Genomic DNA, 22,935 nt, shown 5'->3' on the forward strand with positions numbered 1-22,935 from the left:
CTGCACGGTCGATACCTCGTGCTGACTAAGGTAACAAACCAGCGCCCATAGGCTTGGGAGGACCGCTCATAAGCCGGAGGGGGAAACCGCCCATGAACCGGGGGGAAACCGCCCATAAGCCGGGGGGCAACTGCCCCGCTTATGGGCGGTTCCCACCCAAGCCTATGGGCGCTGGTTTGTTACCTTAGTCAGCACGAGGTATCGACCGTGCAGAGGATACCATCGTTAACCATCATTTCTGCATTCTATATAGGCAGACTTAGGTGTTGTGACATCACGTATCTTCGAACTGCGCAGATAACCGGAAAAATAAAAATCCGGACCAATCAAAAGCGGTGTACAGAATAACAAAATGTGGTGTACAGAATAACATTACCCTTACTTTGGTTGTCCAGTCACGTGATACTTTGCTTGGCAACATCACGTGAGGAAGCTGGCTTGGCAATGTTTGCACCCCTCCTCCTTGCTCTCTTGTTAGATTGAACGCATTCCTTCTCTCGACTCCACAGCCTATCCATATTTCACTGAAGTCCGTCAGTCTAACCGGGGAATCTTTCTATTGACTCTGCTTATCCTATATCATAGTGACAGTCCTAAGAATGCATCTTCCCTTCTTCGGCATCCTCTAGAAATCAACGTACACTCTCCCTTCATATGCGTCCAAAATATCTGCCTGTCTGCATTCACGAGCGTTGGTGGAGATAAAGACGCGACCTTGCATGGTGGCTCGCACATCCTTCACCTTGTCAGGAATTGGAAGCTCTTCCGACGTGAAATTCAAAATCACAATTGCCCGCCTTTTTCCATCCGGACTGGTTTTCACGTAGCTGAAGATCCTCTCGTTGTCTCCGTCAACGAGATCGAAAGCGCCATGAACGAAAACGTCAGCATGACTCTTGCGCAGTCTTAGCATCCGCCTGTAAAAAGAGAGTGTGCTCTTTGAATTGTTGGTTTGCTCTGCGACATTTATCCTTGGATAGCTGTCATGTGCTCTCATCCACGGTGTGGCTTCAGCTGAGGTGAATCCTCCATGCGCCGTGTTATCCCACTGGAACGGCAGCCGGGAATGATCTCGGGCAAGAATCTGAAGACCTTCCATCACCTTGTCCTTTCGTCTGGGATCGACACTCCGCTCTGCTTCGCGATAGAAGTTGTTGCTTTCGATATCCTTATACTCGTCAATGGACCAATTTTTCGGCATGTTCGTCATTCCGATTTCTTGACCTTGATAGAGGAAAAGGGTACCGGTGAGAGTCGTTTGCCAAAGGGCAATCATTTTGGCTGATGTTTCCCAGTATGGTGTTGTGTCGTTTCCGAATCTCGAGACGGCTCTGCCATTGTCGTGATTCTCACAAAATACGGTCGTCCAGCCATCGGTGCCTTCGATAAACTTCTGCCAGCGCTCCACAAATGTCTTCATCTCAGTCAATTTCCATGGTTTGAAGTCATACTTGCGGCCAAACCCGTCTCCGGTGCCTAGTCGAATCATATCGAACTGGAAGACCATGTCCAGTTCATTTTCTTGAGCGCTCACATACTCCAAAACTCCTTTCGGGTCCGGGGTGTTGGACAGCTCACCCACGGTAACCGCGTTGTAGTGATCAAGAACCTCGGAATTCATTTCCTTCAGGAATTCATGTATCCTGGGTCCATTACACCACATCTCCGGTGCCGGTTGCCACTCACTCTCGGGATCTGTCACTTTCGCATCCACGAAGTCTGTACGTTTGCTATATTTGTTCACGGTATCGATTCTGAAGCCGTCAACGCCTCGGTCGAGCCAGAATCGCATTGCATTGTCGTAAATTGCCTGTCGACAGGCTTCACTCTCCCAATTCAGGTCCGGCTGATCGGGTGCGTAAAGATGCAGATAGTATTCTTGCGTGGTTTCATCCCAGGTCCATGTTCCACCAGCAAAATAACTGCGCCAGTTGGTCGGTGGCCTCCGATTCCCATTCGCGCCATATCGCGCTGGTTTCCAGATATACCAATCTCTTTTTGGATTATCTCTCGATGACCTGGACTCCGTGAACCATTCATGCTCGTTGGAAGTGTGGTTGACCACCAGATCCAGTATCAGTTTCATGCCTCTCGAGTGGCAGGCCTCAATCAACCTGTCGACATCCTGAACTGTTCCATAACGAGCGTATACTTTTTGATAATCGGATATGTCATATCCCATATCAGCTTGAGGGCTGTCGAACATCGGTGACAGCCACACGACGTCCACTCCAAGGTCATGAAGATAGTCAATCTTGGAGACAAGACCTGGTATGTCACCCCATCCATCGTTGTTCGAGTCCTTGAAGCTTGCTGGATACACTTGGTAGATTGTAGCTTCTTTCCACCACGGTTGGGATATCTTGGATATCATCGTTCTGGAGTTCCTTGGATTTTGAATGTGGATAAAAGTGTTCGAAGACGAATTTTTGAAGATTTCCAGCTTATTGTGACAATCCCCATCCCTTTTTGCTGTGCATTTATCGATGATCGACGATGAGAGCAGATCAACTGTTTCGTCGTAGCCATTTGATAGCGAGCCACAATTCTCCGAGATAGCAGCTCGACGGAGACAAATAGATGGAATTGTTACTTTTTTCGAGGAAAATCTCCGGATTGGCTCCGACTTGATTCCGGCTCGTTCACCCCCACGTGGAAAGAAAGATTTGTTCCTCCGAATTGCCTCCGGCTTGGCTTCTGCGAAAATCGCCAGTTTGATGTCTGGGTCGAATCATCGTCAATACTATCTTCCACGGTATGCGTCTGGCCTTCAAGCGGACATTCTGACGTCTTCAGCAGAAAATGCTTGGAAACCTGGCTTTTTCCACACCAACTCCACATTCCCACAGCCTCTACTCCGCGTGGAGTGTATGATCGGAATGTTGATCACTGGCCGCCTCATTATCGTTCTCTAACTCTCAGAGAATGAGGATAAATAGCGGCCCATCACCCTGCTGGAAGCATGCCAATCCTTCTCATTCCCACCTTACATCAAGGTGCTTGAACCTGTGTCTTTGGAACGGTCTAGGTTGCACGACCTTATCCGTTTCGATCATGGCGCAGAACTACAAGAGCTCCGACATGCGCGCTGGGAGCAAGGAGAGTTTCTCCAAACACGCTGAAGATACCACAGTCACTCATGCAGAAGCCCTGACCGAAGACGCCAAACATGCTTCCGACTCAGAGCATACGATGGGTCTTTTCAAGGCCATCAAGCTATACCCAAAAGCGATCGGGTGGTCGGTCCTCCTGTCGTCGACTCTGATCATGGAAGGTTACGATCTCGCCTTACTCGGCAGTCTCTACGCTTCTCCAGAATTCAACAAGAAATACGGCACATACAGCGAGGAAAGTGAGAAATGGGTAGTGTCAGCGGCATGGCAGTCGGGATTGTCGAACGGTGCCCGAGCCGGGGAGATCTTTGGGCTTATCCTGGCCGGTTGGGCATCGGATAAATATGGATATAAGATGACGACCATCGGTTCTCTTCTTCTGATGATTTGCTTCATCTTTATACTGTTCTTTGCCCCTAACCTGAAGGTCTTGGTCGTTGGAGAAATCCTTTGCGGTAGGTACATTCATCCGGACGAAAGGAATTGAATGGACTGAACTTCCTCCAGGGATGCCCTGGGGCGCCTTTCAATCTGTGACGCCCGCTTATGCTTCAGAAGTTGCTCCAACTGTCTTACGACCCTACCTCACAACGTTCATCAACAGTACATCTCCATTCCCCCCGAAACGGAGGCTCTTTGCTAACGGTCCCTTCAGTGTGTTGGGTTATAGGTCAATTCTTCGCAGCGGCAGTCAATCGAAGCTCGGTTAATCGACCAGATCAATGGGCGTATCGCATTCCCTTCGGAGTGCAGTGGGTCTGGCCGATTCCCATTCTTGCTGGTGTCGTCTTTGCTCCCGAGTCACCCTGGTGGCATGTCCGCCATGGAAACCGAGCGGCGGCAAAGAAGTCCTTACTCCGACTGACTTCTCGCAATGAGCCACACTTCAATCCCGACGAGACCATTGCCTTGATCGAGCATACAAATGAACTGGAAAAGTCCTTGAAAGAGGGAGTAACATACCGTGACTGCTTCAAGGGTATTGACTTGCGAAGGACGGAAGTTGTCGTCGGCATCTGGCTCGTCCAGACCCTAGGAGGCCAGAATTTGATGGGCTATTTCTCCTATTTCCTGTGAGCCTTTCCTTGGACGATTGATGAATCTGACTAACAGCTCTCCGAGTGTGCAAGCCGGCATGGATCCCACAAATTCATTCTCACTGTCCATGGGACAATACGCTCTCGGAATGGTCGGAACGGCGGGATCCTGGTTTTTGATGAGCAAAGTCGGCCGAAGGAAGATTCATTTTAGTGGTCTTTGTGCTCAACTGACGCTGTTGATTATTGTGGGCTCGCTATCATTCGCCGAGTCGAACAGTGCCACATGGGCAATCGGTGCGATGTTGATTATCTTCACTTTTGTTTATGACTTCGCCGTCGGACCGGTCACTTATTCTCTGGTCTCCGAACTCTCTTCAACGCGGCTGAAGGCGAAGACAATCGTACTGGCAAGAGCGGCTTACAACGCCAGCAATATATTCGTCAATGTCATGACAAACTATCAACTGAGCTCAACCGCATGGAACTGGGGTGCACGTGCGGCATTTTTCTGGGCCGGGAGCTGCCTTCTGTCTGCCACGTGGGTTTTCTTTCGTCTTCCTGAACCAAAGGTGAGTGGGTGCCCGGGTAAAATTAGATTTCTACATGACTGACACTGATTCTTGCAGGGTCGCACCTATGCCGAACTCGACCTTCTTTTTGATCAAAGAGTCGCTGCCCGCAAATTTGCAATAACCAAAATTGACCCGTACTCGGACTCCGTGGTTAGTGAAAAGCAGTGATTGCGCAGATATCCAAGAGTGCCTTTTGCGGAACAAAAGGCTATGAACGAACTTTCTTGTCGGATCATTCAAGAGGCTTCAAGAGACAGTATAAAATTTTGTGCACCTCTGAGACTTTTTGAAGTCCTAGACTTTTTTTTTTTTTTTTCAAATTTTTTTCAAATTTTTGAGAGGGTGAATTCTTCTCGCGACTGCAGGTAGGAGATTTCGAAACGTCCTTTGTGTCAGCCATTTGGTTGCATTGACCAAACCGTTGTTCCAAATTTGAGGGCGCACCCCAATCTTGCTGAAGAAAGACGATCGCAGCCATAAGCTTGGTTCAATATGCTGGCGATTGGAGGGGTTTTGTTCGCAAAAGACTGGAACCACATGAAATGAAGAAGCATGGGGAAAAGAGAAACGCACGAAACGACCCATGAGCGGACGAATTGGCTCCGAAAGCGAAGCTGAAAACGATCCAGCCTCGGTGTCCCTGAAAAGAGGTACACTTACCGCGTAGCATGTATCGACTCTCGCACCACTGATATAAGTTGGCTTCCTGCACCATTTGATCATCTGCTCTTCATGTCTATCGGGTCGAGAAACATTGCCTCCTGGGCGTCTCACATTCATCCATCCATCAATCTGAACGGAAAACCAAACCTGCATATAAGTCGAATTTGCATCAAGTCACTGCCTACGGGCGGTACAAGTGGCAGAGGAATTCCCTGACACTCGAGTTGAGGCTTCCGACGTCGATCTCAGTTTGATGTTTCCCAAATCCGAACTTCCGGCAAACCTGTCGATCAGTAAATGGGGCTTCTTCGATCCGTTTCCGGATAGTTGGCAGGGTGCCTTTGACATGACTCATGTTCGGGTGCGGACAAGGACCATGTCGATGTCGCAAGCGACCCGAAACGTGTTTCCGAGCATTGGCGTGCGTTGAATGCGCAATCGTTGCCGACGTTGGATGCAAAAGACGCGGGGGGGCAGCTGAAGGAACGAGGGAACTTTTGATGCAGATGAAGAAGGATGCCAGGGTGGACGTGTACAGTGCACACATCACAAAGATTTGACAATGGACCTTTCTCTTCGTGTGGTCTTATCTTTCGCTTATCTCCACGTGACAATTACGTCACATGACGTAAAGCAGCCCCTCCATCTCCACCTCAAAACATCATCACCCGATTCACTCCCCTTCTCATTTCTTTTCCATTTGAATACTTCAAATGACTTCACCTTTCAGACTCTCTGCTCTCTCAAGACAGCTTTTGACGACCTCGAAATCCTGGATCGGCTCCCCCGTTCAATCGAGAAATCTATTCAACATGTCGCAAACTCCCTCGGCAGCATGTACGAACGTCATCGCGTTGAACTCCAAAATGATGTGCTAATCTCACACAGGCTGCAACACCCCGGCTGTTGTAAGCAAAGGCTATGTAAGTGGTTCCGCCTGATCTGGTACACAATTCGACACTGATAACCTTGTCCAGCAAGAAAAGGGTAGTTTCATCACCGTCGATGGAATGAAGACCTGTGGGTCACTGGACGATGCATGACCTTTTTGGACAGAGAATCTCATTCTCATACACCCTAGATACAACCGGACCTTCTTCCGCAAGCCACGGTATCCTGGTGATTTACGACATCTTCGGCTTCTTCCCGCAGACACTTCAGGGCGCCGACATCCTCGCCCACTCGGACAAAGATCAGCCATACCAGATTTTCATGCCCGACTTTTTTGAAGGAAACCCTGCCGACATCTCATGGTATCCACCCGATACGGAGGAAAAGGGTAAGAAGTTGGGTGAATTCTTCCAAACTGCGGCTGCACCACCCAAGACCGTTGCACGTGTCCAGAAAGTCATGGATGAATTGAAGACTAAACACCCAGGTGTCAAGAATTGGGGCGTGGTTGGATATTGCTGGGGTGGCAAGGTATTTCGACGTTCTCCCGACCTTCGAATCTCATATGTTGACATATATTCTCAGATCGTCAACTTGGTGTCTCAATCCGGGACACCTTTCAAGGCCGCTGCGACGTGCCATCCCGCCATGGTGGACCCGAACGACGCTTCAAAGATTGCCATTCCAATGCTGATGATTCCATCCAAAGGCGAGGATCAGTCTGCAGTCGACCAGTATGAAGCACACTTGAAAGTGCCCAAGCAGGTGGAATGGTTCAAGGACCAGATTCACGGATTCATGGCGGCAAGAAGCGACTTGGAAGATGACCAGGTCAAGGCTGCCTACGAGAAGGGCTATCAGACACTACTCAACTTTTTCCACAAGTATTTGTAAGACATATGTCTGGAGGCATCGATTCTCAAACGGAGATAGTGTCGTGAAGTCTTGACACATAATATGTGGTGTCGCAATAAGGAGCTCACACTCGTGTTCTCATTGTCGTATCTCCCAGCTGTCATTCCTTCAATTCGACCTTTCTTCCAGAAGCGGTCCGGATGTTGGACTGAGGCTCGGGTTTCCCATTGCGCGGGAGGGATCTTCAATAGACCATACCATCTACAATGCAAAACAAGTCGGAACGACTCGATAAATCATTTGGACCAATTCCGAGTTTTGGGACGAACATTGAAATTGTTTTGCTTCAGGAACTAGGAGTTGAGAAGTTTCTATTCTTTTGAAGGTTCTGCTAGCTCGCTTGCCGTGGTGAAATACTCTAAACCACAAGAGAGCCTAAACAGTACACTGTCTAGCCACCTCCCTTTGTTGAGTTCATCATATCTACCATCTTCCCAGCTCCCATATGACGCGAGGTGAATCCCTTATCCGTTGCGGCGTCCCAGCACTTTTCATTTACTCCATAGAGCTCACAGCCATAATGTCTCTGACTCTAACACGTCATCAAGTGAAATCCTCACCACTCGTTCCGATGTTCTCTTCATCTCCCCTCTCGAAGCTGACCGCTAAACACCTCCACTGTATGAGCTTGAACAGCCCGCTCCCTCGACTGCCTTGCATGAATCTTCCCTCGAAGCCGAGTTCTAGAGAGGTGCAAGTCCGACCGCATCCCGCACAGCTGTTTGAAGTGTTCTTGCTACAACTTGATCTCCAGGAATAGGCCAATTGAGGGCAGTGAGGAGGCGGCGACACTCGTGCACTGCGTAGAACATTTATCAATTCAGTGAGCCTCAAAAGAAGATACGTTTGGGAAGGGAGAGTACCGTCCATATCTGATATATCATCAGGGGTGGCTGGAAAGTTTGGGATGGCATTGCCGATTGGAACTTGAGGGTTGTTGCCCGGATCGACGCAGACCATGCTAGTTAAAGCTGCTGTGGCCACGTTGACTTTTCCGTTCCGCATTCGAGCCTCCAAATTCCAAATCCTGTAAAGAGCAAATTTTAGCAATAATATACAAGAGTTCGTAAAGACTTACTGGGCACTAGTCTTGTTGGTCCACTGCTGGATAGTCCGCTGGAGATCAGCAAGTTGTTGCTGCATCTCATCAGTGAGCCGATTTTGATGACTGCTGTAGGCCTGGGTGCTCTGTGCAATTCTGTTTCCTTCTGCATTCATTCCATTGATGGCAGCCGCTACGTTGGCAGGGTTTGGAGCTTGTGGTTGTGCCATGATGGGGACAGAGCGTGTATTCATAGTGTGGCTTCTGCTTTTGCAGGGGGTAGGTCAAAATGGTGGGATGGCGCAGGCGAGAGGAAATTGATTTGTTTACGGAGGCGCGTCCACAAAGAGGTGCTAACGCGGTTTGGTCTTGGCAAGAAAGGAAACAGGGCATTGTCTTGGCATTAAGTGGAAAAAGCCGCCTAAAGCGGCGACACAACTAGCCCAAATTCGGCAGAAGATTCTCCTTGCAACCTGCGTTGAGTTGAAAAGGAGCGTTTGGCATGGTTGTTAGATTTCCGAAATTTACTCCGTGTCAGTAATGAACCCTCAAAAATCCCGTATTTTGCATTTGTAAAAGTTTCCTCGTAAACTACGCTAGCACCACTTTTTTAACACTATCTGTCACTAAAAGCTACTAAATGAGCTAGTGCCACAATTTGTCACGTGTACAATAGTAAAAAATGGGACTGAAGCGCGCTAAAGCACTGCTTAATGTTCGAAAAATTCTCTCCATCGGGGGGACTAAAGCGCAGTTATCCGGCGTGCGTCGCGTCGAGGTGCACGCCAGATAAAACTAGGGGCCGGGGACAGGATATTCCAGGGGGGTAAAAGCGTTGCTTCTGTATTTCGGGGGCTAGCCCCCAACTCGGTGCGCTCGATATTGCCAAGCCTTTTTCATCACGTGATTGGGTCGGCCACATTTGTCTTGGCAATTCTTGGCGGTACACACAGAACGATTCACGTGATAGGTCAACCCCAGGATCCGGAAAATCTATAATCCGACAATTCCATATTCCTTTTGCTCTGATTGGCTGACCCCATCGGATCCAATCCATGGCCCGCCCATGAATGGGTAGAATGCCGCCTGTCTGCCTGACTGGATCCTGATCGGATCCAGTCCATGGATCATATATTGACGATGTTGATCACGGTGTCCTGTGCCGCACGATATCCTCCATCGGATCCAGTCCATGGACCGTGTGTAGACGATGTTGACCACCACGTCCTGTGTCGTACGATATCCTCCATCGGATCCAGTCCATGGACAATATGTAGACGATGGTGATCACTATATCTTTTATGGGGACTAGCCCCCATACCCCCAGGCCTCACTGCGTTCGAAGGTTCTTGGTTGAGTGGAATTGACTGGCCTGCAGGAGCAGTAGCTGATCCCCACCGGAAATTCACCTATATATTTTTCAACGACAGAATTTTCCTCCAAATCGTGGTTGACCTGTCAAGGACGAAACTCTGGTAACACTGGGTTTTGGTCGAGCCATTGAGGGACCTCGCTAGTGAGGCAAGAGGGTTGTCCGGCCTAAGCTCCATTGAGCTCCTAGGTGTCCTTCATGGGTAAACGTAATGCTCCAATCAGTGATTGTTGATGTCCGCCTGCTGATACCCCGGGGTATACTCCCTAAGTTGAACTTGTCGCTGATTGTGGCGCCCCATTTATGGGACAGTTATACACTGACTATAGGAGGGGGTTCGAACCACTGGTTTTTTTTTTTTTTTTTTTTTTTTAACCAAGTGTCACGGTGCGGACGTGGGATGGTGAATACTGGGAAAGTTGGCCTCGGCACTGGTCCTTAGCACTCTTCCTCAACACTCGTCCCCAGTGCGGGCAGATAGGCTGGCAGCTCTCCCGGGTCCATTCCGTTCTCGGCAGACATGAGAAAAGGAGTCTTGCCGCCCTGATCCCGCAAGAAACAGGCAGGGCAGATCCCATTCTTCAAGTCCATCGAGAGCCACCGTGCGTGACAGCGGCTGCAGGTCTCCATCTTGACCTGATCCGTAGCCGCATGAAAACTTTGAATCGACGCCCATTGTTCGGCTGAGAGAAAGCCGAGGCTGGCGGGTCGGGTCGAGGTATGACGGGTTTCGGTGGTGGAGGAGGGGGAGAGAGAGCGCGTTGGGCGAGAGGAGGGAGGATGGAAGGGGGAGGAGGTTGGAGGAGAGGAGCCGCCCTGGACGTGTAGAAGCTTCTGTGGGCGGAATCGTCGGTGGATGAGGTTGGAGGAGAGGAGGCAGTCCTGGACGTGTAGAAGTTTCTGTGAGCGGTGTCACAGGCCTCTTAGACGGGATCGTCGAGCATGACGGCTGTTGAGCCCTCCTCTTTCTGGACTTGTCACGACAGGATATACAGGTAGAAAAGACCTTGCTCCCTGGAACGGCGGTAGCATCTTTGAGAAAGAAAGAGAGGAAGCGCTTTTGAAGGCCGAACAGTATTTCGTATCATCATCGGACATAAAAGGTGGGAAGGGGTGCCACGGTGTCGAGGCAAGGTAACGGGCACGCTTCAGCATCCGCAGCAGACGCGCACGCATCGCATTCCCATCGCGAGATCATGTGATTTAGCATCTTTCTCGACCAATCAGAGGCGGGATTTTGTCGGCCAATCAGAAACGATTCTAGTCACGTAAACCAAATTGGACTCTCGATAGTTCTCGCGCGCGGGCGCGGGGGGGGTCGGAGTCTAAAAAATGCTTCGCTCACGCTACGCTTTAATCAGTAACGGCTTGAGTCACGTAAAAAAAATCGATCCCTAGGTCTCGCGAGCGTGGGGTCGGAGTCTAAAACTAGGGTTTCTATTCTTTTGAAGGTTCTGCTAGCTCCCTTGCCATGGTGAAATACTCCGGACCAAAGAGGGCCCAAACAGTACACTGTCTAGCCACCTCCCTTTCTTGAGCCCACCATATCTACCATCTTTCCAGCTCCCATACAGCCCGAGGTGAATCCCTTGAGCTTACAGCCACAATGCCTCTGACTCCAACACGTCATCAAGTGAAATCCTCACCACCCCGTTCCAACGTCCCCTTCATCTCCCCTCTCGAAGCTGACCGCTAAACGCCTCCACTGTATGAGCTTGAACAACCCGCTCCCTCGACTGCATTCTACCTTGCATGAATCTTCCCTCGAAGCCGAGTTCTAGATAGCTGGAAGTCCGACCGCGTTCCGCACAGCTGATCTGAGTGTTCTTACTCCAGCATGACCTCCACCTTGACCCACAGGAATAAGTAAATCGAGGGCTGTGAGGAGACGGCAACACTCGTTCACTGCGTAGAACATTTATCAATTCAGTGAGCCTCAAAAGGAGATACCTTGGAAAGGGAGAGTACCGGTCATCCGTGATATCTGATCAGGGGTGGCTGGAAAGTTTGGGATGGGATCGCCGATTGGGACTTGAGCGTTGGGGCCCGAATCGATGCTGTGCATGACGATTAGAGCTACTGTGGCAATAAGGACTTTTCCGTTCTGAATTCGAGCCTCTGAATTCCAAATCCTGTGAAGAGCAAATTTTAGCAATAATATGCAAGAGTTCGTAAAGACTTACTGGGCACTAATCTTGTCGGTTGACCGCTGAAGAGTCCGCTGGAGATCAGCAAGTTGTTGCTGCATCTGTCCAATAGCTTGCTGCGTCTGTCCGGCATTTTGCTGCAACTGTCCAATAGCTTGCTGCGTCTGTCCGGCAGTTTGCTGCAACTGTCCAACAGCTTGCTGCACCTGTCCAACAGCTTGCTGCAACTGTCCAACAGCTTGCTGCACCTGTCCAACAGCTTGCTGCACCTGTCCGATAGGGTAGTTGGCACAGAGTGTCAGCTCATCAGCGAGATGCCGACGATGAGCGTTGTATGCCTGGGTACTCTGTGCAATGGTGTTTTCTTCCGCAGTCATCCCGTTGAGGGCAGCCTGTATGTTGGCAGGGTTTGGAACTGGTAGTTGTGGTTGTGCCATGATGGGGACAGGGATGCGTATTTATAGTGTGGCTTCTGCTTTTGCAGGGGTAGGTCAAATGGTGGGACGGCGCAGGTGAGATGAAAATTGATTTGTTTACGGAGACGCGTACACAGAGGTTGCTAGCGTGTTTTGGTTTTGACAAGAAAGGAAACAAGATAGTGTCTTGGCATTTGGAGAAAAAGCTGCCTAAAGCGGCGACACAGCCCGCCAAATTCGGCAGAAGATTCTCCCTGCAACCTATAGAGTTGGAAAAGAGCGGCTGGCAGGGTTGTTAGATTCCCGAAGTTTACTCAGTGTCAGTAATGAGCCTTCGAAGATCCCGTATTTTACGTTGTAAAAGTTTCCTCGTAAATTATGCTAGCACCACTTTCTAGAGCACTATCTATCACTAAAAGCTACTAATTACACTAGTGCCGCATTATGTCGCGTGTATAATAGTAAAAAATGGAGCCGGTGCGCGCTAAAGCACTGCTCAATTTTCGAAAAATCCAATTAAAACGCAGTTATCCGGCGCGCGTCGCGTCGAGGTGCATGCCAGATAAAATTATTCGCTTGCGCTGTGCGAGGCGCACCCAAACACAAGGACCAGGAATGAGAATTCTCAACACCACGCAACAACCACGTCCTGTATACTCAATCATCTTAGTCATGACTCGTCCAAGTGATTCAAGCACTCACAGAGAGTTTCATGTTGTGAAACCTCCTCCTGGAGATGCAAGAGAGCGAGTCCAGTGCAACTATTATTCAACCAAAGTCTGCACAACCCAGGACACTCAGGACAACAACTTCGACCTACTCCTTTCGGTCAATTTGGTGTTGGCAGTCCACATTGGGACTAGCCTAGTCACGTGCACCGCACCCTTCGGTGCCCCTTTTTGTAGCTTGCACCTCGCTCAGATAGATTCAATCAATCAATCTTCTCTCGGCCCAACATTTGGCAGAGAGGCGAATCCTAAGGTTCTGATTGGTCAAATAAACAGTCAGCTAATAAACGGCCCAGGATTTACAGAATGGAACCCGGACAGTTGGGGAAGGAAAGGGTGCGAATGGATAGTGGGACTATTCTACTATAATTTACTACCATGACTAAAAGGGGACCTTTGGAATTTGTGAAATCTGCGAATTTTACACTTGAAATCAACAAGGCGTAAATTTTTGCTATTCGACGGAGAGGTCAAAAACCAATCCTGCCGTACTATCTACAATGCAAAACAAGTTGGAACGACTCGATAATCATTTAGACTAATTCCGGGTTTGGAGACGAATATTGATATCGTTTTACTTCAGGAACCAGGTCGAAGGTTCTGCTAGCTCGCTTGCCGTGGTGGAATACTTCGGACCAAAGAGAGCCCAAACAGCACACTGTCTAGCCGTCTCCCTTTCTTGAGCCCACCATATCTACCATCTTTCCAGCTCCCATACAGCCCGAGGTGAATCCCTTGAGCTTACAGCCACAATGCCTCTGACTCCAACACGTCATCAAGTGAAATCCTCACCGCCCGTCCCAACGTCCCCTTCATCTCCCCTCTCGAAGTCGACCGCTAAACACCTCCACTACATGAGCTTGAACAACCCGCTCCCTCGACTGCATTCTGCCTTGCATGAATCTTCCCTCGAAGCCGAGTTCTAGAGAGGTACAAGTCCGACCGCGTTCCATACAGTTGATCTGAGTGTTCTTACTCCAACTTGACCTCCAGGAATAGGCCAATCGAGGGCAATGAGAAGGCGGCGACACTCTTGTGCTGTGTAGAACATTTATCAATTCAGTGAGCCTCAAAAGGAGATACATTGGAAAGGGGAATTACCGTTCATATCTGATATATCATCAGGGGTGGCTGGAAAGTTCGGGATGGCATTGCCGATTGGAACTTGAGGGTTATCGCCCGGATCGACGCTGCGCATGCTAGTTAAAGCTCCTGTGGCCATGGTGAGTTTTCCGTTCTGAATTTGGGCCCTCAAATTCCAAGTCCTGTGAAGAGCAAATTTTAGCAATAATATACAAGAGTTCGTAAAGACTTACTCGGCCCTAATCTTGTCGGTTGACCGCTGAAGAGTCCGCTGGAGATCAGCAAGTTGTTGCTGCATCTGTCCGACAGGGTAGTTGGCACAGAGTGTTAGCTCATCAGTGAGCCGATTTTGATGAACGTTGTACGCCTGGGCACTCTGTGCAATGGTGTTTCTTTCCGCAGTCATTCCGTTGGTGGCAGCCTGTATGTTGGCAGGGTCTGGAACTTGTGGTTGAGGTTGTGGTTGTGCCATGATGGGGACAGAGCGCGTATTTGTAGTGTGGCTTCTGCTTTTGCAGGGGGGAGGTCAAATGGTGGGACGGCGCAGGTGAGATGAAATTGATTTGTTTACGGAGAGGCGAGGTTGTTGGCGCGATTTTGTCTTGGCAAGAACGGAAGTAACGCGGAGCATTAGGACCAGTAGCTCAAAATTCACGCCACCTCCCTCCACTGCATTCGCATTGAGACTGAGTATGAGTCTCTCTACTTTGTATTGAATGCTGTCCCCCCAATCCATACTTACAATCTACACACGAGTTTTCACCCCTTGTCAAACTTCTTGTGCAACTTGAGACGAGGGAGCGCTCTGTTCTCTATCTACTTGTCGAGGTGCTGAGGCTCCTTTTATATAGACTGTCATGGCACAACCCGGAATCCCCTCGAACGGTCTTGGCAGACCCACTGTGGCTGTCGAATAGCCTCGCGTGCCTGCTTATAGCCTTGTGCGCCTGCGTGGTAGCCTTGCGGCATAACTGTACCGCTGACTATAAGTATCTGGGATAGGTTTGCATTGCTTTCATGCTCTTTGTCTCTCGTCTTGTACTTTATAGTGCATTGGACCTCCACTCTCGTTCCCTCGTACGCCCCCACCCTGACATAGACACACGAATGCTACATCGTTCAACCATCTGTAACGTTGTCGTCAATGTTTCTATGGTGGAGCATATACACAATACCTCTCTATCCAACACCCCTTCTATCCGCATCTCGCTCCGTTCGACAAATGCTCTGTTCTCTATCTACTGGTTGCGTTTCTGAGGATCTCTATAGACGTGTGAATACCTCGTCGTTGTGCAGAGCAACTCTCAGACTGGTGCAACTTGAGATTGTTGGTTGACGAGAGGTTTCCATAGGCGACGACGTTACAGATGGATGGTTGCTCTGTGCAACGATGTAGCATTCGCATGTCTATAAAAGGAGTCTCAGGACCTCGACAAGTAGATAGAGAACAGAGCGCTCCTTCATCTCAAGTTGTACAAGAAGTTTGACAGAGATGTATTGAATGCTCTCGAAACGAGTGTGGGATAGAGCTCATCTATATATCTATCTACGCTGGCGCTGTTGCCTGTCAATGGAGGTACACGCCAGGAAGTGAATGTTACAGAATGAGTTAGTTAGCCATAAACGATAGGTTACCATTTGTTCAACAGCAACTATCAGGAATGCCTTGTCTATGGAAACCTCCTACCAGTGTGTTTCAGTTGTGGAACCGGTGCATGGTAACTCCCTTGTTCGACAGTAGATTTGCGGGCTGGATTGAATCGGACGAAGAGATCAACTTCGACCGAGTGGAATGCCCCGTACCCCCTCCCGCGGACATGGTGCACAAATTGGATCTGTTGAACTTCGTGGATTGAAAGAGTGCTCTGTTTTCTATCAAGTTGAGGTCCTGCCTCGCATGTTTATATAGACAAAGATTGTCGCCATCTTTCGGTGTCTCCGTATTCAGCTCGTAGACGAAACCCTTGTCCAGCTGAACATTCATTGCCACGCTGAAGTCGTAGCCCCATATTGTCTCACAGTTCAACACATTTGTCCAATGCTATTGTCCAACAGGATCCGATGACAGTGGTCTTTCACCGGATCCGATCAATGGACCATTCCGATATCGAGGCTCGTCGTTCACGTTTCCATACGAGCCATCTCGAATGTGATCAGTAGGGCTTGTCTGGGTGGTCCACAGACTGGATCCGATCCGTGGACCATCTCGATATCGACTTCTATCGAGTAGGGTGCCCCGGGGACCAATGTGGTCCACGGACTGGATCCGATGGCGGTGGGTGGCTGTTATTCTGTACACCACCTTTTGTTATTCTGAGCTCTGAGAATACTGTAACTCTTAGTATAGCTACTACGTGGCCTTTAAAATTGGATCAACCAAAAAACTTCGGGCTTTCCTACGTCGTTGTAAGGTAAATAGAGTGGTGGGAAAAAGATGGGTACGACGTACAAATTTCAAAAGGGTGGATCACTACTCCAGAATAGCATCTACTTTACTACCATTTTGCAAGAATATTTGAGCGATTGAAAGCTAAAAAGATGTATGTCTACTAGATGAGTATGTGTGCACACGATCAAGCAAAAATTTGAGCCTTTAACGCAGTGTATGTAGCGTTTTGTGGGAGATATTGTAGCCGGTGTACAGAATAACAAAAAGGCGGTTGAGTTTCTAGCTAATTGCTACGCGCTACCTCTATTGTCAGCCGGTTCATTTCATGTCCAGCTGTTAGATCCTTCGATTCTACAAGACCGTCGCCCCTTTCGAGCCATCAACCAGGTCATCAAGAGCGTTTTCCAGAGTGTTACTGGTCATTCAACGGTGCAGCAACTTCCGGTGTCGGCACTCGCTCTTTCCTTTGGGCAGCTATCTATCAAACTTTGAGTACAACTTGGGGTGAAGGAGTGCTCTGTTCTCTATCTACTTGTCGAGTTGCTGAGGGTTCCTTTATAGACATGCGAACACCTCGTCGTCGCACAGAGTAACCCCCATCAACATCGTCGTCCATGGTAACCTCTCACCAGCGTTTCAATGGTGGAGCCTATAGCCCCCTGTCCGACAATATCTATCTCATAAGTTCGTCTGCAATCGTCCGGTGGCTTCGCAAGTTCAATCACTGCACGGATAACTTTCATGTTCGCTTTCCATTTGTCCTTTGGGCCGTCTAGCCTTTTATTGAACCACCCTCCAAGGAGATAGGACACATCGCACCATCTTGTAGTTGCTGTTTGAAGGTAACGTCTACGCTCCACTGTCCATCGTGAGCACTCCACAAGAAAGGGTCGTACTGTTTCCGGTCGTTGGCACCATTCACACAACTTCGAGTCTGTCGCGCCAATACTGTGGAGGGCACTGTTGAGATGACTTTTCCCGTGCGCAGCTGCGTTGTGAGGGTCGGGGTCAAGGGTACAATCAGTGTATTCTAGCTAGCATCTAGTTCTAGGTACAAGACGTAGCACGAAGAGAGTCAAGATAGGATGCTACGCAGGAAGTGCTGAAGAACCCCTGAATACGTAATCCTTGGCATGTGGTCCCGTGACATGCGCCACGATTTGGGCTTCTGATCGGATCCAGTCCATGGACCATATGTAGACGATGTTGATCACGGTGTCCTTTGCCGTACGACATCCTCCATCGGATCCAGTCCATGGATCATATGTAGACGATGTTGGTCACTATGTCTTTTATGGGGGCTAGCCCCCATACCCCCAGGCCTCACTGCGTTCGAAGGTCCTGCTGTCGAGCCCTTCTCCTTCTCCGCTTGTCACGATAGGCCATACAGGTCGAAAAGACCTTGCTCCCGGGGGCGGCCGAGGCATCTTTGAGAAAGAAGGAGAGAAGACGCTTTTGGAGACAGGCCGAGCAGTATTTGGCATCGACGTCGGACATGACAGGAGGAAAGGGGTGCCTTGGAGTCGAGGAAAAGTCGGCGGCACGCTTCACATCGATGGGCGCGCGCACCGATCGCAAGATCATATGATTTAGCATTTTTCCCGACCAATCAGCAGCGATTTCGTCGGCCAGTCAGCGACGACTCGAGTCACGTGAACAAAATTGAACCCTCGATAACTCACGCGGGCACGGGTAGGGGGGTCGGAGTCTAGAAAAAGCTCCGCTCCACGCTCCGCTTTAATCATTTGGACCAATTCCGGGTTTGGAGACGAACTTTGAAATCGTTTTGCTTCAGAAACCAGGTCGAAGGTTCTGCTAGCTCGCTTGCCGCGGTGGAATACTTCGGACCACAGAGAGCCCAAACAGCAGCCACCTCCCTTTGTTGAGTTCATCAGCTCCCATATGACGCGAGGTGAATCCCTTATCCGTTGCGGCGTCCCAGCACTATTCATTTACTCCACAGGGCTTACAGCCATAATGCCTCTGACTCTAACACGTCATTAGGTGAAATCCTCACCATTCGTCCCAACGTCCCCTTCATCTCCCCTCTCGAAGCCGACCGCTAAACACCTCCACTACATGAGCTTGAACAACCCGCTCCCTCGACTACATTCTACCTTGCATGAATCTTCCCTCGAAGCCGAGTTCTAGAGAGGTACAAGTCCGACTGCGTTCCGCACAGCTGATCTGAGTGTTCTTACTCCAACTTGACCTCCAGGAATAGGCCAATCGAGGGCAATGAGAAGGCGGCGACACTCTTGTGCTGTGTAGAACATTTATCAATTCAGTGAGCCTCAAAAGGAGATACATTGGAAAGGGAGAGTACCGTTCATATCTGATATATCATCAGGGGTGGTTGGAAAGTGTGGGATGAGATTGCCGATTGGAACTTGAGGGTTATCGCCCGGATCGACGCTGCGCATGCTAGTTAAAGCTCCTGTAGCTATGGTGAGTTTTCCGTTCTGAATTTGAGCTCTCAAATTCCAAATCCTGTGAAGAGCAAATTTTAGCAATAATATGCAAGAGTTCGTAAAGACTTACTCGGCCCTAATCTTGTCGGTTGACCGTTGGAGGCCAGCAAGCTGTTGCTGCATCTGTCCGACAGGGTAGTTGGCACAGAGTGTTAGCTGATTAGCGAGATGACGATTATGAGCGTTGTATGCCTGGGCACTCTGTGCAATGGTGTTTCCTTCCGCAGTCATTCCGTTGATGGCAGCCGCTATGATGGCAGGGTCTGGAACTTGTGGTTGTGCCATGATGGGAACAGAGCGCGTACTTATAGTGTGGCTTTTGCTTTTGCAGGGGTAGGTCAAATGGTGGGACGGCGCAGGTGAGATGAAAATTGATTTGTTTACGGAGACGCGTACACAGAGGTTGCTAGCGTGTTTTGGTCTTGGCAAGAAAGAAAGCTAGAGACGCGTTTCTGAGGCTACGTCGGCCACATGACGTTATTGTGTCCACGCGTCGATTTCTGTTGAAATCCCAAGCCAGGTACAATATTTGCTGCAGTGGAATGTTCATCTCTTTCAGAAAATGTGATCCTGCGGCTGACTTCCGTCAACTCTTTGATCATCACGTTGTGGAGTCTTGGAGAATTTTGCCATGGGTCTGTCATTCTGCATTGATGCTTAAGGCCGCAGTCATAAACCCAAAAAGACCCCTACCTCGTAGCAAACTATTCTCGTCACAACGGCAATTTGTGGAGAACGATAGTTTTCCTGCAACGATATCGCAAGATCCTGCCGTTGACAATACTCGACATATGCTTGCATTGACCGTTTCCCGGGAGGTTTATCTCTAACAAAACGAGATTTTGAGCCTGTGGTAGGAGAATCAGCAGGAGGCCGAAGGACAGGACTGATTTTCACTGCCAGACGTACAACAAGAAACGACAGCAATGGTCTTCCAGGGTGAATACCGTCCAACATTGTCCCGACCACTTCAGGATACCAACTCGGTTTTCAGCCATTACTCAGCATAGCTAGAACGACACAAATACCGTAGGGACTAACTAGATCCTCTCCGCAACTTCACGAAAAGAGAGAGAGTCCCCGGACTCAGGTCGAGGCCTCCCACCTGAGTTTCCCTCGGCCGTCCATTGTCCCCTCAAGCATCTTCCGCACGAGACTCCAAAATCCTCCACTGTCGGGCCTTCTCCTACGGTAGTTCTGGGCTATTCAGCGTGCTTCAAGGGTGTTAGTTGGCCAGCTCTCCAAGCCTTGTATGGATCCATAACAGAGCCAGGACTCGTCGCCGGCAGCGTTGCTGTTATGTGGTAGCGTGCCTACAATTAGGTGGCTCTCCTCCTTGCGCCCACGCCAATTCTCGAGAAAGGGGCACGTCTGGCATTCGTATCCAAGATTTTGAAGAGGCGGTATATGTCGCACACTGCGAACCATAATACGCAAGGACTTCACGTCCCGTTTTCATCATGACACATAACCAGTCTTGCAAGGTCGGTTGAAAGATGCTCCATCATCAAACAAGACGGTGTTCATCGCTGGATCTGGTACGGGTATTTGGATGGCAAGAGCATTATCATTTGCAACAGTGTGTGTACAAGCTAAGCTTCTCTGTGATCGGACTCTTTCGACTCTCGAGAAAACACATCAAATCATATCAAAGGAACGTCTCAATGTCATCGTGGGGAAATTTGTCCTCGACGTCACCGAAGGACACAAAAATCTCCCGAATTCTTTCCTCTGGAACGGAAACAGGCCTCTGATCAACCACTCGATATTCTTGTGAACAACGCTGGGTATTAGAGGCACTTTGAAGTCAGCGTGAAAGACCATCCCTTTTTAGCCGCAGCATCCCTTCAACATGCAGCAGAATTGCCGACAGTGATGAACATTACTTCTAGCGCCGCTGTCGTCGATTTCATTCCAGACCTGTCTGGATATGGGGCAAGTAAATTGGCAGCTTTGGAGATGGTTCCGCTATCTCCATTATGAACAAGCTGAGCGCCGGCTCAAAGTATTCCACATCAATCCTGGACTGGTGGCCACTGCGAATGGCGAAAGAAGGCAAATCCGAGTGCGATGATACAGGTATGTCGGCCCGGCTTGGGCCGGCTTGAGCCGCCCAGCCAGACACTGATTTGTTCTAGCGGAGCTTGCTGCAGATTTTATGGTCTGGCTTAACGCACCATGACGTTGTTTCTCCCGAACAGAGCTCTTAGCTAGACAAGGAAGAGGTCTTGGTACAAAATTTATTGATGCCTGGATGTGGATTCGGCTAGCAATGTAACTATTGCTTCATGTCTAGTTGAATCTTGAGCTTCTCGTCCTTAAAGCTGCCAACGTCAAGGACCCCGATATACACATTCTCTTTTGGTTTGTGCACGATCTCTCCAGCTTTCTTCTTGCTTTGAACCCTTCTCATGCTGCCGCAGGTCTTGAATCCGAAATGACCATTGGCTTTAGCCGAACAAGATTCAAGAACGTCCTTCTTGAGGAACAACGAACAGGTTTCTTGTTGTCTCATCCATGGTCGTGTGAAGAAGACTAGAATTACAGGCCGCTCCCTCTCACTACCATCCGGCGTTTTATTCGTGCCAGTTGCATGCCAAAGCCTGCTTTCGAAGGCCATACAGGTTCCTGCAGAACCAGCTGCTGCCAGGGTGTCAATTGGATCATATGGATCATCGGTGGTCCAGTTTTCTCTATGACGACCTAGCATAAACAAGGTTCTACCGTTTTATTCACCGACATCGTCTAGGAAATACATCCAATTCATACTGGCAGCAACCGATCCCAGTGGCGGCCGAATGGTGATTTGATCGGTATGCATATGCGTCGGAGAGTTTCCTGGACGGGCAATATTGGCGGTATACGAGAACAGGAGGGCATCGTCTCCTAGAAAATCAGGAACTACATCATCTATGATCTTGTTCTCAAGCAGGTCAATGAATTCTTTGCCCCTGTTTGGAAAACACCAAACGCGTGGATTGGATTTCGTCTTACCGCCGTCAAAGTACCCAGATCCGTCAACCTTCAGCGATCTGGCTTCCTCTGGGAAAAGTGCATTTTTGACAAAACCATATTCCCACACGCCTGGATCTCTTTCGCTGGTTCAATGTCCTCTCTCCGGTTTTGGCAAATTATTCAAATCACGTCGATCGAGCTTAGGATGAACAGCATTGAATGGTGTCAAGGCATCGACGAGTTTGACACCAACTCGAGTAGAACCGGTAAGCATAAAAAGATGTCGCCGGTTGAGGGCGTACCGGGCGTCCATTAAACCATCAACGTACCGCTTGATCTTGACTGCGGCAATATAAACTTGGGCATCAACATCGTCCGGTAGCCCGCCAGTGACGGCCGCAAGCTTCGCCGGACACTCCCCACGCATTAATCAATTATGGAAGATAATTAGGTCCGAAAGTAAGTGTCAAGTTGGCCGCCACGAGGGACAAATTGTCAAGCCTGGATCTGATGAGCTCGACTCTCCGATCATAGTCCGCTTTTGATACATCTTTGGAGAACTGGGAAAGGTTGAGATGACGAAAATGGACGGTCGCCTTTCCGCTGATCTTTAGGGTCGATGACTTTGGTCCGGTAATAGTCTACGATGCAATGGCGATGTTTATATTGAACATGGTGTGTGGACGTAGATTGATCGGTGTTTGTCTGATCCACTTGCGTCATCTCTCAGTCGGAATCAGTGCAGTTCACACCAGATGCAAGAATCTTCGGCAATTCTGTACTTCTTACATAGAAACCTTTCGTTCAATTGCTCTGGATCAACGACACGTGAGTCAAAAGTCTCAAACGAAGCCCCATATCAGCATTTCCCCCGCAATGTCTCCTATCCTTGGCCATTCAAACAAGGGATTCAGCTCTATCGATCTCCCCCGCTTCGCTTTCCCCGCAGGATATGATATCAGGATGCTGATGGAAATACATCTCATGCAAGTGGTAAAGGACACAGACCGAGTTATACTGCTAAAGGAGGATTGAAAGGGGTCCTGAGATATTACCCTAATAGTGACGGCCATTGTTGGAACACATCAAGAGTTCTTTACTGGGGAGAGAAGACAGTGGCCAGCTATGCATGATGGGA

General features: G+C 49.3%; 8 protein-coding genes across 8 annotated transcripts; 2 read left to right on the forward strand and 6 right to left on the reverse strand.

The window, feature by feature from the left end:
• Positions 1-625: 625 nt before the first annotated feature.
• Positions 626-2,374, reverse strand: Z518_03472 (uncharacterized protein; the record flags this gene model as incomplete). The annotated part of the gene is made up of 1 exon (XM_013420497.1): positions 626-2,374. One exon carries the CDS (start codon positions 2,372-2,374, stop codon positions 626-628), a length of 1,749 nt encoding a protein of 582 aa, XP_013275951.1.
• A 680-nt stretch (positions 2,375-3,054) lies between these two features.
• Positions 3,055-4,893, forward strand: Z518_03473 (uncharacterized protein; the record flags this gene model as incomplete). The annotated part of the gene is made up of 5 exons (XM_013420498.1): positions 3,055-3,568; positions 3,621-3,716; positions 3,769-4,186; positions 4,236-4,722; positions 4,780-4,893. 5 exons carry the CDS (start codon positions 3,055-3,057, stop codon positions 4,891-4,893), a joined length of 1,629 nt encoding a protein of 542 aa, XP_013275952.1.
• A 1,307-nt stretch (positions 4,894-6,200) lies between these two features.
• On the forward strand, positions 6,201-7,173 carry Z518_03474 (uncharacterized protein; the record flags this gene model as incomplete). The annotated part of the gene is made up of 5 exons (XM_013420499.1): positions 6,201-6,225; positions 6,277-6,311; positions 6,366-6,408; positions 6,470-6,810; positions 6,865-7,173. 5 exons carry the CDS (start codon positions 6,201-6,203, stop codon positions 7,171-7,173), a joined length of 753 nt encoding a protein of 250 aa, XP_013275953.1.
• A 704-nt stretch (positions 7,174-7,877) lies between these two features.
• Positions 7,878-8,466, reverse strand: Z518_03475 (uncharacterized protein; the record flags this gene model as incomplete). Its single annotated transcript, XM_013420500.1, has 3 exons — positions 7,878-7,993; positions 8,058-8,221; positions 8,273-8,466. 3 exons carry the CDS (start codon positions 8,464-8,466, stop codon positions 7,878-7,880), a joined length of 474 nt encoding a protein of 157 aa, XP_013275954.1.
• A 3,078-nt stretch (positions 8,467-11,544) lies between these two features.
• Positions 11,545-12,192, reverse strand: Z518_03476 (uncharacterized protein; the record flags this gene model as incomplete). Its single annotated transcript, XM_013420501.1, has 2 exons — positions 11,545-11,740; positions 11,792-12,192. 2 exons carry the CDS (start codon positions 12,190-12,192, stop codon positions 11,545-11,547), a joined length of 597 nt encoding a protein of 198 aa, XP_013275955.1.
• Positions 12,193-13,968: 1,776 nt separating this feature from the next.
• On the reverse strand, positions 13,969-14,454 carry Z518_03477 (uncharacterized protein; the record flags this gene model as incomplete). The annotated part of the gene is made up of 2 exons (XM_013420502.1): positions 13,969-14,164; positions 14,216-14,454. 2 exons carry the CDS (start codon positions 14,452-14,454, stop codon positions 13,969-13,971), a joined length of 435 nt encoding a protein of 144 aa, XP_013275956.1.
• A 4,211-nt stretch (positions 14,455-18,665) lies between these two features.
• Z518_03478 (uncharacterized protein) lies at positions 18,666-19,127 on the reverse strand (the record flags this gene model as incomplete). The annotated part of the gene is made up of 2 exons (XM_013420503.1): positions 18,666-18,861; positions 18,913-19,127. The coding sequence occupies 2 exons, from the start codon at positions 19,125-19,127 to the stop codon at positions 18,666-18,668; spliced, it is 411 nt and encodes a 136-aa protein (XP_013275957.1).
• A 2,443-nt stretch (positions 19,128-21,570) lies between these two features.
• On the reverse strand, positions 21,571-22,224 carry Z518_03479 (uncharacterized protein; the record flags this gene model as incomplete). Its single annotated transcript, XM_013420504.1, has 3 exons — positions 21,571-21,793; positions 21,851-21,926; positions 21,987-22,224. The coding sequence occupies 3 exons, from the start codon at positions 22,222-22,224 to the stop codon at positions 21,571-21,573; spliced, it is 537 nt and encodes a 178-aa protein (XP_013275958.1).
• Positions 22,225-22,935: the final 711 nt, after the last annotated feature.

This window comes from Rhinocladiella mackenziei (genome assembly GCF_000835555.1).
Source record: "Rhinocladiella mackenziei CBS 650.93 unplaced genomic scaffold supercont1.2, whole genome shotgun sequence".
NCBI lineage: Eukaryota > Fungi > Ascomycota > Eurotiomycetes > Chaetothyriales > Herpotrichiellaceae > Rhinocladiella > Rhinocladiella mackenziei.